The 13,576-nt window shown below is 54.1% G+C and overlaps 3 protein-coding genes across 3 annotated transcripts in view; 1 reads left to right on the forward strand and 2 right to left on the reverse strand.

Moving 5' to 3' along the window:
- Positions 1-3,215, reverse strand: part of GUITHDRAFT_115833 (hypothetical protein) — a gene marked incomplete at both ends in the record, with an annotated part of 4,228 nt that extends 1,013 nt beyond the window's left edge. Inside the window, 14 exons of the mRNA XM_005824996.1 lie at positions 413-487; positions 752-813; positions 1,016-1,115; positions 1,275-1,373; positions 1,481-1,534; positions 1,584-1,639; positions 1,805-1,898; positions 1,948-2,010; positions 2,058-2,139; positions 2,196-2,284; positions 2,330-2,386; positions 2,441-2,494; positions 2,555-2,641; positions 2,688-3,215. Coding sequence (XP_005825053.1) covers positions 413-487; positions 752-813; positions 1,016-1,115; positions 1,275-1,373; positions 1,481-1,534; positions 1,584-1,639; positions 1,805-1,898; positions 1,948-2,010; positions 2,058-2,139; positions 2,196-2,284; positions 2,330-2,386; positions 2,441-2,494; positions 2,555-2,641; positions 2,688-3,215 — 1,500 coding nt within the window. The remainder of the gene's footprint in view (positions 1-412; positions 488-751; positions 814-1,015; positions 1,116-1,274; positions 1,374-1,480; positions 1,535-1,583; positions 1,640-1,804; positions 1,899-1,947; positions 2,011-2,057; positions 2,140-2,195; positions 2,285-2,329; positions 2,387-2,440; positions 2,495-2,554; positions 2,642-2,687) is intronic.
- A 2,556-nt stretch (positions 3,216-5,771) lies between these two features.
- GUITHDRAFT_165320 (hypothetical protein) lies at positions 5,772-10,657 on the forward strand (the record flags this gene model as incomplete). The annotated part of the gene is made up of 7 exons (XM_005824997.1): positions 5,772-6,931; positions 6,989-7,574; positions 7,619-8,902; positions 9,050-9,241; positions 9,458-9,649; positions 9,869-10,150; positions 10,378-10,657. 7 exons carry the CDS (start codon positions 5,772-5,774, stop codon positions 10,426-10,428), a joined length of 3,747 nt encoding a protein of 1,248 aa, XP_005825054.1. The 3' UTR covers positions 10,429-10,657.
- A 256-nt stretch (positions 10,658-10,913) lies between these two features.
- On the reverse strand, positions 10,914-12,908 carry GUITHDRAFT_144565 (hypothetical protein; the record flags this gene model as incomplete). Its single annotated transcript, XM_005824998.1, has 9 exons — positions 10,914-11,297; positions 11,599-11,937; positions 11,991-12,098; positions 12,172-12,216; positions 12,343-12,512; positions 12,565-12,635; positions 12,704-12,726; positions 12,778-12,804; positions 12,873-12,908. The coding sequence occupies 9 exons, from the start codon at positions 12,906-12,908 to the stop codon at positions 10,914-10,916; spliced, it is 1,203 nt and encodes a 400-aa protein (XP_005825055.1).
- Positions 12,909-13,576: the final 668 nt, after the last annotated feature.

Genomic DNA, 13,576 nt, shown 5'->3' on the forward strand with positions numbered 1-13,576 from the left:
TTCGAATTCGGAGGAATACATATGGAGAGCGTTGCTGTCCCTTCACCCAAATAAACAGCAAAGCAAAACAGTCGTGGACAATCTATTCGATCTGACCATTTTGATCAACATGACCATGCTCAGCAAACTTGGTCAGGGTGCGGAGAAACGTCTACATCATCAACTTTCGATTACCAGTCCTGCTTCATACAGCAGGATCAGCATATGCAATCATGAGACTCAACCCCCTGATCACTGTCTGCTTCTTGTTTCTTCACTAGATGCATGTTTTCTTCTTCCCTCTTTCCTACTTGCTCCGTTCCCCGCCTCTCTTCCCATCGTTTCTCTACACTCCTCTAACCGCTTCAGCCATTTTCACTTGAACATCAAAACTGAGCGGCGGAGGAGGAGGAGGAGGAGGAGGAGAACTCACTTGGTTCCAAGATCCCAGCACAAAGTCAGTGAGTGGCTTGCGGTCGTGAGATGCTCCAATCTTGCTGAGGTGAGCCTGGTGGGACTGAGTCAAACACGAGGAGAAACAGAAGGAGGGCAACGTGGGGCGGAAGGAGGAGCAGGGGGAGGGAGAAGGTAGAGGGAGGAAAGGAGGAGGAGGAGGAGGAGGAGTGACAGGCAGGTAGGGAAGTAGGAGGAGGAGGTGGTGGAGGAGTGAAAGGCAGGTAGGGAAGGAGGGGGAGGAGGAGGAGTGACAGGCAGGTAGGGAAGGAGGAGGGGGCAGGGGCAGATACACTGAAGGAGCAACACACTGGCTGACCTCATCAGCAGGCATCACCCGGTCCATGAAGCCGTCTTTCCTCAGGTGTCTCCAGTAAGCACCTGACGAGGGGGGAAGCGAGGTCAGAGCTGGTCAGAGCAAGGAATCGAGTAAGAAAGAGAGCAAGGACAAGACTTGAGGGTAGGAAGCAAGGAGGGGAGCGAGAGGAGCGAGGAAGGAAACAAGAGTAGGAGAGGAGAGGCAGGAACGAGGGGAAGGGGTGAGCGTGCGAGCTGGCAAAAGGAGGCAGTAGGATGAAGTCACCATTCAAGAGTTCCTGGTTCATCGACGAGTCCCACTTCCAGTGATCAAAGTGATCATGGTCAGTGCCCGGGAATTCCGGCATAGTCAGCCCGATAGGAACCTTCGCATCATCATCAGCAACAACGTCATCAACGACAACAGCAACGAGAAGACGTTATCGAAAACAACAACAATACTAATGACATGAACATCACCACCATAATCAGGAGCAGAGATATCAACAACAACATCAGCATGCTCTGTCTTCTCCTGCTTTCACCTCTTTGTCTTCGCCCCCAATGACTTCGTCTCCAACCTTGTTGTAGTCACCGTCCCTGTACATGGCCTTCATGCCACCCTTTCCAGGTTCTTGCAGCTCCTTCAAGACAAACATCAGTCTCAGTCTCCTTCTCTTCCTCTCCCTCCCTGTCATAGACATCCACTCTACTTATCTCGTCTCTGCCTCCTCAACAGGCATCAACTCACCTTGCCCCAGACATCTCGCACGTACTTTTTGAATCCTCTGCCGTACATCAAGTCCTGTGCAGGTCTCAACCATCTTCATCGCATCCCATCTACAACGATCAACCTCGTTCTTCTCGGATTTGGGCGGCATATGACCGAAGTGATCGACACCGTAGGCTCCTGCACGGCTCCTGTCAGAGACAGAGCTACAAGACACGCGCGCCAGAGCATCGAGATCATGTCAACACATCGACAGCAGAAAATGCTGACGAGTAGAATGTGAATCATCCCGATGCACAGGGCACACGATCACGTCAAGACGAGCATCTCTGCTTCACAGCCCACCTGAGGTTAGAAGGTTGTGCACATACGCGTCGTTGGGAGTGACGAAGTCGTCGAGTGAGCGCATGACGACTTCGTTGCCGAGCGCTCTCTTCTCCTGATCAACTCCGTCACGACCGACATGGTCCTGTTGCAAGCAGCCATACCGCTTCCTCGCCTACTTTCTCGCCCTTCCCCTCCTCGCCTTCTGGCTGGTCCCGGTACTTGGCCTGTTTCAGCGTCACTGGCACCCATGGAGGAAGCAAGATTTCCCAACCAGATACTTCTCCCGCCAGTACTCATGATCCTGCAACTTGAATGGAAGGTTGTGGTTGCAGTTCCCAGAGACTGAACATGGGCTGTAGCACCATCATCATCCTCCTCCCTTCAAGGACCAACCAGCCAGGCCGCATACCTGCCCTTGTGCTCGGGATGGAACCACGTGGTCTCCTCTCCGTCCCCCGGAGCTCCCTGCCCGATCTCTTCCTTGGTAGCATTCACCAGCTGCAACCCAGGTCAGAGCAGAGATCAACTCGCACACGAGACTACCAGGTAGTCTGCCATGGACTTCCTGTGCCCGTGAACCCGGGGCTCCAGGGCAGCTGCCTGCTCCCAGGGCCCTCAGCACCTCTAGCCACATCGAGAGAGAACAGCAGGAACCTTGGAAGGACGGAGAAAGTCCTTGAGCTCCCTATCGAACGAGGTTGCCGGCTGCTGTAAGCCAGTCGGCGTCAGGGGATCAGAAGGTCCCTCGAGGGCTAGACGGAGCGTCACCTTCAGAGTCGTTCTCTTGGCCACCGCACTATGGTGCCAGTGATCGGGGAATGCGGGAGGGAACTTGTTCTTGGCGTCCGGAGCATCCTTGAGCAAAGTCAGAGGCAGTTCAGGAGGACAGCGAGTCTTTCACAGCGGCTTTCGCAGTGGTGTCGACATGTTGTCCCAGACTTTGCATCTTCATCTGCAGGTTCGAGATCTTGGCGTCCTCCTTCTCGATCTTCGGCTCAAGATCCTGAATCACCATCCTTGCAATGTCCTTGGCCATGGACTCCTTCTTCGGTGTGGCGCGATGCCTCCTTGCCACGTGGGAGCGACGGGCGCTGGATATGAGATGCTGGTACTTGAGCAGGTCAGCTTGAGCCGCTCTCGCCATGGACTTCTCCTTGTTGCGCAGCTGCTTCTCATCACTGAGCAGAGTCTCTGCGCTCTCCTTCAGCTTCGCCGCTCTCTCCAGCACCTCGTCTCGAGCCTTTCCGTCCCCCTGATGCTGGTGCGACGCCTTGGCAGGCGATGAGCTCGCGGCGCCTCGTCTCTGACGGGCATGTGAAGGAGCAGCAGAGAGGGAGGCAAGAGCGCCAACAACGTTCTCGTGGTCCTTAGCTCCGATATCTCCTAGCAGGCCTGCTTCACTCGCTGACATCGTGTAGGGATTCAGCATGACGCTCTTGCTCGGCGACCCCAGCTAACCACTACCATTGCGACCAAGGCGAAGGCAGCAAGGAGTGCTGGAATGGCTAGAGCAGCAAGAGCTCCATGGCGACGGGGAGAGTGCCAGCTCGGCAGCAACCTGGCGTTCCTAGTAAGAAACTTCCCAGCACACCAGCAAAACGCGAGCAATCAACGTCAAACAGAAGTCATGAAAGCATACACCAAGGAATCAAATCAAATCATAAACATCACACATCGCAGCACGATATGGTCTTCATTATGATGATCATATGCCATAGCGCCGGTCTTCACCACTCACCCGCTCCCTCTCTCCATCGCCGACCCGTACAATGCCATTGTGAAGAGCCACAAACCAGGTCATCGAAAAAACAAGGTTTTCCACTGCTTGTGGGGGGGTCTGCTAATTTGTACCCCCGGTATCATCATATTAAATTAAACACAAGTATCCCTAAAATAAGGGTGGGTACCTACCCCTACCCATACCAGTCTTGAAATAGCAATGAACGCTTTGATTAGATAGTTTACTCAATAAGTTTTATATACTACTATGACTCAGTGAGTGAAACTTTGCCTCAGTACAGTGTGACGACAGCCCGGGTGACGCCCCGGGCCTCATCTTCCGCCGTACCGTACCGATGAGGCGGCGCCGCCCGGGCCGCGTCCGCCCCCGGGCCGGACCCGGGGCCGCGTCCGATCAGGAGCCGGGAGTCAGCTGCTGAGCCGGCCGGTGACCGAGCCTCACCCCGGCGCGGCCCGCCCCCCGGCCCGCCGGTCACTACCCGGCCGCCGGCGCCGCCCCCCCGCGCCTTGCCGACCGTCGACTCGTCGGGTCGGAGAGTCACCCCGCCGCCGCGCCGCCCGGGCCGGGCCCTGACCACTGCCAGGTCACCGTCCGATCGGCGTCGGCGGGTTCAAGTCACTTGCTGCGGCACTGAAGTTCCAAGTTTCAAGTTTGCCGGCAAGGCAAGCCTCCGTTTCAAGTCAACGCGGTAAAACGTTTTACGGGAGCCCAGTAAACCCGCAATGGATTCCCATGGAAAGGCCCCCGTTGCAAGAATTCACTTGCACCTGACCACTTGAGAGTCTGAACTTAGAAGACCAATTAATAAAAATACGAGCTATGATACCCTCCCTTACTCAATGGAGCACTGGAGTTTCAGGCCTTGCTAGTGGTGCATGCTTGCCGGGAGAAGTAAAATACATTTAACGAAGAGACCTCTTTCCCGTACGTTTCGCTATCAATTTCCTACGTAATTTTCTATAAATACCCCATAGATTTTATAAAGTAAAACTCCCATACACTTTTAAAATATTAGAAATTAATTCCAATGGGGGCTGATGGGATGATGGGGTGTTTCAGGATAGTTGGTGCTAAGTACCGGTTAAATAATGGAGAAAATATGGGGTACTCTCAAAGTGCAACGACTGAGAGCACACAGATGGGGGTGGTGGGGGGCCGATCCGGGAGTCTAAAATCTTTTACAGGAAGCGATGCAATTTTTAAAATTTGAGAACGGGGGTGACGAAAAGGGATTCAAGGGGTGGGTTAGGTCGCACTGAAGATCCCGAGTGGGGTGGTTACTGACAAGTGCAGCCGAGGTACCCCTTACATGATCCTCCAAAGCACACAAAAGTGAGAGGGGGTACTCAACACAAATTCATGGGTAGGGTACTCAAAATGGATTGTTGTAGTACGTGGGGTAGTAAATTTTTTTTTGGTCCCTTGTGTGTGGCATTGGGAGATCGTTTTGAGATATAAAAATAGTTGTTAATTGTCAGAGGTGGGGTAGTATTCGTGGAATACCCAGGGTGGGTGGTGATCCCCACTTTTTACGGTGTAGAACTTCTGTACCGTAGGGTAGGCTGAAAAAAGGAGGGTGGGGTCAGTAAGAAGGTGGGGTGATGACATTGAAAAACAATAGGAATGGTGGGGTGCGGTCAGCATGATGGTAGGGTAGCAGATAAGAGCTATTCCATGGGTGGGTAGGGTATGTCCAGGATAGCCCTGTAGATCAAAATAGTAGGGTACGATAGGGTAACGAATAGGGGTGGGTAGGGTGGGGGTGGTTACATAAATTCGATGGGTCAGAAAAGACGTAGGGGTACTATTCAGAAGGTGTCTTTGCAGGGAGGGGTAATCCTTTACCGGTGTCATGAGAGGATTTTCTAGGAAGATGGTAGGGTGTAATATTCACCCTCTCTTTTAGTAGGTATGATCAAGTCAATGGGAGGGGTGTATCAGATTTGAGATGGGGTGATTTTTAATAGGGTGGGTAGCCTTGACAGTGGGTGGCCGTGGAAGGGGGCGGGGGTAGGGTGGGGTAGTTGCAATGCTGGAGAGAGCTATGGAACGAAGGCGAAGACAAGCGGAGGGGATGCGGTAGGAGGACAGAGGGAGAGGAGGACACCGAGCAGATAGAAGTAAGGTCAGGCCTTGAAAAGACTGACAGGCCATTGTTGGAGGAGGAGCTCGAGCATTCAACTGAAAGTACCATCGTAGAGGTTTCAGCAGGGCCCCGATTTCTGTAGTTTGGCGACACCAGACATGGTTGGGTTTGCCCGCTTGTTGTTGAGTATCCTTCCCATTGGACTAGTTGTTACCTATGGCTATGAACATCGAATGTCGACACTGCCTGCCTTCAATACCATGCTCCTCAAGGTTCCGAAGCATGGGATACAACGATCCTCGTTTGTGGATAGGCAGCGTCTGAGGCCCCTGCCCTCGGTGCTTTCCGAGAGGGTCCTTGAGCGTCATCGAGTGGAGGGAATAAAGAGGATACGATGCGTCATGAATGGAGCGAGTGCTAATGCCTTCGAAGAGGCACGGCAGGCGGTGCTTAGCAATGGCTGCCGCCTGCTCAACGCCGCTCGTTCAGCGCTGGGGATCAAACCTGAAGAGAAGGAGGAGGATCAGCTAAAGAGTCAAGCAGAGACAAGGGAGCAGGTTGAAACGTTCTTGAGGCAGGTTGAAGACGAAGTTCGAGGGTGGGTGAAGCAGATGCAGGGAATGGAGGAGCACAACATTGCGGAGCTGCGCAGTAGCCTTGACGCCCTTTACGAGGTCCTGAGCCTGGGCAGCGCATTGCAATGGACGAAACCTGCAAGCCCGATGGAGAGACGGGGAACTTGGAGGGCGTTGAGGAAGAAAACAGACCCTTCCACGAAGAACCTGCTCTTTGCTATCGAGAGGTTGAGGAGGAGGTACGACAAGGGTGTGCGGCGGTTGACCAGTGTGGCGGTCCCGCTGACAGAGGAAGAGATCAAAGACGGTTTTGAGAAGGCGCTGGGAAAGAAGGCGATCAAGGACATCGAAGACAACCTGATGTTTGTGAGCGATACTATGAAGCCTCTGACGTCAGAGGAGGTAGACGCAAGGCTTATGGACTTGGACGAGAAGTGGAAGTACGGCATGCATGAAGCCGAGGAGCAGCTGCGCGCAGGGATCGAGCGTGTGAGGTATCACATATCTCGGAAGACAAAGAGGCGGGAGGTTGAGAAGGGAGCCGCCGCCATACACGTGCGCGATGGCACGATGTATGCGTCGGCACTGGGAGGGATCGTAGAGGTTCCTATCCTGGAGAACATGGGTGTGCAGGCCTTCATCGATGATAAGGACGAGAATCACATCTTCATGGGCATACAAGGAGAGGCGGAGGAGAGTCAGCACGTGGCAACACTAGGAAGTATTCCAGCAAGCGCTACCAGGTGAGTGGAGGAAGGTGAAAGGTTAGGTACCTTTTGCGCTGACCTGCTGAACTCCAGGTGGTTGTCTTGCGCGAGGCAGAAGCTGTGGTGGATGTCTCCCGACGTGGGAGACAGGAGCATGCCGGTCCCTGCTGAGACACAGTTCCTGCTCCTCGAGCTGGGCCTTGGGATGTACGCGGTGATGCTGCCGATGGTTGGCAACTCGTTCCGTTCGTCCATCTGGGGGACGGAGGGGAGCACGCTGCAAGTGAGGATAGAGAGTGGGGACCCAGACGTGCGAACCAAGATCTGCCCGACCTCCGTCCTTGTCGCAGCTGGAACAGACCCGTTCCTCCTGCTCGAACGAGCCTTCGCTGCTGCAGCGGATCGGCTGGGAACGTTTCGAATTCGCAAGGAGAAGACTACTCCATCTACACTGGACGTGTTTGGATGGTGCACGTGGGATGCGTTCTACAGCCAAGTAGAGCCCGAAGGCGTGAAGCACGGGCTGCGGGAGCTTGCCAAGGGAGGGACGCCGTCAAGGCTCTTGATCCTCGATGACGGCTGGCAGAGCACAGACAACGATGAGGGGTACAGGATCGCCGAAGGCGACGCTAGGGAGGATGTTTCTGCAGCCGAGTTGGCCGGCGGAGGAGTGATTGAGGTAGTTTGACAAGCTGTGAAGGAGGGGACTGACGTTGTTGACAGGGAGAGGACTGGGCCTCCCAACAGCTTACATCCTTCAAGGACATTCCTGCCCGACTGCTCACCTGGTGGTACACGTCGGTCGTCGAGAAGTCACCTTACAACTCGATGCCGGTCAAGATCTGGAAGTGGCTGACGTTCAACGTCATCCGCAACGATCTGCTCAAGTATTTTGCGGAGGCGACCGACTGGTCCAAGAGGCTGACGAGCATCAACCCCAACTCCAAGTTCGTGCAGCTGGGGCATCTGGTCCGCGAGCTCAAGAGCGACTTCGGACTTCAGTACACCTTTTGCTGGCATGCCCTCACTGGCTACTGGCTAGGCGTCGACCCTAACGCCCCCGGCATGGAGAGGTTTCAGCCCACCATCCAGTACCCCTGCATTGACCCGCACTTTGACTACACCCCTGGCATGCTCAGTACCGAGCCGACCATGGCCTGGAATCCTTCGTCCTTCGTAGGTGTCGGCATCGTACCGCCCATGCACATCCGCGACTTCTACGGGGAGCTGCATAAGAGCTTGCATGACGCCGGAGTGGACGGGGTCAAGTGCGACGCTCAGGCCGCCATCACCATGCTGGGAGCCGGGTACGGGGGAGGCCCGAAGATCACTCGAGCCTACGTGCATGCGATGGAGCAGAGCGTGAAGGAGCATCTGTCCGGAAACTGCATCAACTGCATGTGTCACCCGACGGAGAACCTCTACTCCTTCAAGGACACGGCGATCGCCCGCGCCTCGGACGACTTCTATCCCCGTGAACCAGCCTCACACACTGTCCACGTCTACAACGTGGTCTACAACACTCTCTTCCTTGGAGAGATCGTACACCCGGACTGGGACATGTTCCAGAGTGAACATCCCGCTGCTGAGCTGCACGCGGCCGCGCGATCGGTCGGAGGATGCGCCGTGTACACTTCCGATCGCCCGACCGTCCACAACTTCGACCTCCTCCGGCAGCTGGTCCTGCCTGACGGCAGCGTCCTGCGTGCTCAGCTACCTGGGCGCCCAACACGCGACTGCCTCTTCACCGACGTGTGCAAGGACGGGGTGTCAGCGCTGAAAGTCTGGAACCACAACCAGGTCGGGGGAGTGCTGGGCATCTTCAACCTGCAGGGGGCGTACTGGGACAGGACAGTCCGGAACTTCGTCATGCCGGATCATCGGCCTCCCGACGTGGTTGCGCATGTCAGCCCACAGGATGTCGAGAGGCTCCCGTCGGAGGTGGGAAGGTACGCTGTGTGGAGCCACAAGCGAGAGAAGCTCTTCCTGATGGACTACAAATCCAAGGTAACATGGAGGAAGAGGACAAGGCAGAGGCAGGAGGAAGAAGAGGCAGAGGAAGGAGGAGGGAGAAGAGGAGGAGGAGGAGAAGGCAGAGGAAAGAGTTAAAAGGAGGAGTAGAAGTCGGGGTGGAGAAGGCTGACAGGCTGGCAGATGGATATCAAGTTGAAGCCTCAGGAGTCGGACGTCCTTACCGTCGCTCCGATCCAGAAGCTGCAAGGGGTGAAGGACGACAAGGGGGATGATGCTCTCTGGGCTCCAGTGGGGCTCAAGAAGATGTTCAACGGAGGAGGCGCGTTGCTTTCTCATAGGGTTTGTGGTAGGGAAGACCACCCTATCTTGCAGGTGAAAATCCTGACCACCCCGTCCTTCCTCCCCTTCCTCTCTCTCCTTCCTTTCTCCTCTCATGGTTGTTGATTGCGTATGCTCTGTTCCTCCTGCCTCCCCCCTCCCCCTCCCGCGTTTCCTTCTGCTCCCTCTCTCTCGACTACTGCTATCCTCCCTTCTCTCTCCTCCCTTCCTGCCTTTGCTCCCGCCACTTAGCCTGACACCCTTGTTCAGGACTTTCTCAACAGCGTGATTGATCCTGCTGCGATGAGCGGGGGCATGTGGAATGTGAACCGACGGTGGAAGCTCGCCTCAGCTCCCTTCAGCTCCAAGTTCCAGTCCAACATCGAGGTGGACGACGAGGTCGAGAGGTTCGTCGCTGACCCGGACGAGGAATGGCTGTGGCACCTGAACCAGCTCACCGCGGTAAAATCTCCCTCTCCTCCTCCTCCTCCTCCTCCTCCTCCTCCTCCTCCTCCTCCTCCTCCTCTTCCCTTCCTCCTCCTCCCTTGCTCCTCCTCAATTCTACCTCTCACCCCCAAAAGTTCACCACTCTCTTCCTGTTCCTCCATCTCTCCTTCCCTATCATTTCTCCCTCTTCTCCCTCCTCTTCTCCCAGTGTTCCCCTCTCACTGTGTCCTGCAGTCGCCTCTTCCATCCTTGTCAGAGAAGGAGAACACGATGCGAGCTCATCTCACGGTCAAGGGCCAGGGTTCTCTCCTCTTCTACTCCTCCGCCAGGCCCAGGAAACTCTGCGCGAAGCCCCTGCAGGCGAGCAGCGCGGCCTGCGAGGCCAGTGCGGAAGGGAAGAAGCCGCTGGCGACGGTGTCAGAGATCGCGGGGATACGGGGGGATCGCGCGTGGGAGGAGTGGGACTTTGAATACAAGGATGGCGAGCTGACGGTGGAGCTGCCGGAGATGTCATCGGTGAGTGAAGACGATGAGGAAGGGAGGAACGGGAGGGGGGGGAGGAAGTTGAGGAGCTGTTTGTGGAGGAGAAGGGCAGGAGGAGGAAGAGGGAGATGAAGCGCATGTGGTTGTGGAAGAAGAGGGCAGGAGGAGGAAGAGGGTGAGGAGGAAGATGAGGAGCATGTGGTTGTGGAGGAGGGCAGAAAGAGCGGAGGAGTGTGATCAGAGTATGACACATGATGCAGGAGTTCGGCAGTGGAAGATGGGAGCTCTGCTTCCTCTGGGAGAAATCTTGAGCCGTACGTTAAATCTGGGGAGCAAAATGCTGCGAAAAGTGGCCCCGTTGTTGGCCGCTTGCTCGTCATAGAGCAGTTTTCATGCAGGACTGGCGACGAGGGTCTGATGTAAGATGAGAGGTTGTTTTTCCTTGTGTTTTTAGTTGCTGTGAGTTATTCTTTCAATGTCAAGTGGCTTTTTTCGCTGTCACGCCATGATTAATTTAACGTGAAATGATAGAAATCGATGAATCCGTATAGTTCGAGAGCATCGATGTCCGAGAGGAGGAGAGGAGCGAAGGGAAGGCGAAGGGATTGAGTTTTCGTCGGGCAAGGCGAGTCCAGACCGTCACTACAGAACGGGGGGCTCGGCTGGAAGAGCTGATGAACAAATTGAAAACCTTCAACCATCGACTTATCTTTCACTCCTGGCCCTTGTCGTACAGACAGTGAGGGGCAGAAAGTTTCGGCAACAACTCGAACAAGGCTTATCATTACTGCCTTCCTCAGTCTTGGTGCTTGTCTTCGCAACCTTCAGCGCGTTCTGCTGCTCCTGTTGCGCCTTCTTCTCTTTCTTCCCCTCCCCTCCCGCTTCTTGTCAGTGTCGTACACGTCCTCTTGTTGTGCCCAACCTTGCCGCATATCTGACAAGTTTTCTTGCGATTCCCGTGGGTGTTATACAACGTCGCCTGCTCCACCTGCTCCCCGTCATGATCGCTCCTCGCAGTGTCTTCGCGGCCAGGTGGCGAGTGTGTCCGAGTCCTTCGACGCACACGAGGCGCCGAGGTTGCATGCTCCTCTTCATCGCTGTAGCAAGAAGCTCTTCTCGCCGCAGAGGTCTTGACCGCACATGGAGGAGGAGTCAAGGGATCTGAAGGGTTCAACCCGAACTGGCAGGCAGAAGGAACCAAACCAGGCACGCACAGAGAACCTTGAAATGCATCAACAAGAGATTGAGTTAAGCCAGCACGCATCGAACAAACTCTCAATCGCTTGCCGACTTCCTTGTTGGGGGTTCAAGTGAAGCCAGACTGCGATCACATGTTTGCAAGGGCGACCTGTTGTCTGCCATTGACCGCAAGGAAAGCAAGATCTCTGACTCAAGGAAACACTGTTCACTTCCACTCCTCCCGTTGGTGACCGACCCTCAACAGTGAACAAGTCGTTGCCAACAGCGTTGGTGATACTTACCAGCTTGCAAGCTTCCCAATCCTGAAAGAACTCCTTGCGCACTTGATCGCTAACGATAAATTTGTCTTGCTCTTGTAACAATATTTTCCTAGAAAGTGCCTTTCCCAAACATTCCATCCAAAAGTCTCCCAATGATTCGAAGAATTCGAGAGGATTACGTTTTGTAGCCAGGGAAGAGCTCAGTTTTTTATCTCCAGTCTCAGCCTGTATGTTCGATTTGATTCCGTAAGTGCGGACGCATCCTTGTGTTGAGACATCTGTACTGGTCTTAGGAAGCAGTTGAGCTCCTTGTGTTGAGACATCTGTACTGGTCTTAGGAAGCAGTTGAGCATACGTTGCCTGCAGAGCACATGTCTTGAGCTGTTGCTCACAGGTATAACTACATCACTTACCCATTGCGCGTCTGCGATGCCAGAGGATTTGAGATGGTCAAACGCCAGTGGGTTGGCCTTTTGTAGTTGGTTCATTCTCATGTCAAACTCCACGTGGGTATGAGCTTGCTATCCGAAAGCATCAGAGCTCATACAGGAACCCTACAACCAACCTGTGCTTGCCAGAAAATTTCCAACGCACCAGACCCGCCAGAGCCTTTGGGATACAAACATTGCCCGCGGTTACCTGTGGTACATGTATGACTGGCAGACGAAATACAATCAGGAGAATACGTGAACAGAAATGATTGATGCCGGCAATGAGGCGGGTACAGCAGACAAGCACATCTGCGTGAGGTAGTGCTTGCTGTACCCCTTTGAGAATGGCAGTTGATCGACCAGTCATGATAGTCAGCGATCCGCTGGATGGACATAGCCAAGGTCCCAGGGATGTGCGTTTGAGCTGGTTCCATACCCATTCGGTGTTTTCTGCTGTTTCAGCAACAACAGAATCGTTGGCCTCCTTCCACTGGGCAAACACGCCTGAATCGCACGATGAGACAGGACGCAGACGAAAGTTTCAGTTGTGCGCTACCAGCTGCAACTGGGAGGACCGTCCCATCCCCCAACCGACCAGTTATGATCATGAACTTTCCTTGGAAGGGGCTGACTACAAAGTCAGTACCTATCTCCCCCCCCGAGCATACTGCGCAGCAGGGGATAGGGAAAGAGACCTGCGATTGAAACGATAGAAGCCCTGACGTTGCCGTTGTCAATGGGAAACAACAACCAGAGGAGATGGAGGGACCTGGCCGAGGAAGCGCAAACCACAGTGCTGAATCAAACGAAGGATGCCCTCGTTGCACAGGAAGGCTCCCTGGAAACTACCCGCATGCTTCTCACCTTGGTAAGGAGGCTGGCAGACAGCCCGACTGTCATGGTTCAATTTGGAATACTTAGACATCCATTCGTTTAATATCTTGAAAGAACGTTCGTCCTTTTTCTTGTTTTCCAACTCAATTTCTTGTAGAGCTCGCTGGACTGTAACTTCATTGGCCGACACGCCTATCTGCATTTTGAGGAGGCGAGAGAGTTGAATGGCTGTCAGGCAACATTCTCCATTGTTCTGTGAGCAACAAGACACGAGACAACGAAATGACGGCAGTGTAGCCAGATATTGGACCGAGACATCAGCATGTGACGTGCAATCTTCATGACTCGTCCTGAATGTACGGAATACATTCAACACATCAACATGCGAGATTCTGAGAAAGAAGTTCAATGCACGCCATGCCCTACCATTTACGGGACTCGTGGATATGTAATGAGCTGTACTTGCTTTACATGCCCGTAACTCAAAGACATTCTTTATCTCAATGCTCGTCTGACTTGTCCTTCAGGTATAGGATTGTCATTGACAGGAAACACAGCAAGAAACATATCGGTGGTGAATATTTTGTTGTCAATCGAGAATCGAGCACTTTCTATATTCCATATCTTCCCATCAAGGTCAGCGGTGTGATCGATTACAGGTTCGAACACAGGTTGGATCGCTTGTTCGTGTTCATCCTTGATCTTCCTGCTGTCAAGATGGCGCGAAGATCCGC

Source organism: Guillardia theta, assembly GCF_000315625.1.
Source record: "Guillardia theta CCMP2712 unplaced genomic scaffold GUITHscaffold_88, whole genome shotgun sequence".
NCBI lineage: Eukaryota > Cryptophyceae > Pyrenomonadales > Geminigeraceae > Guillardia > Guillardia theta.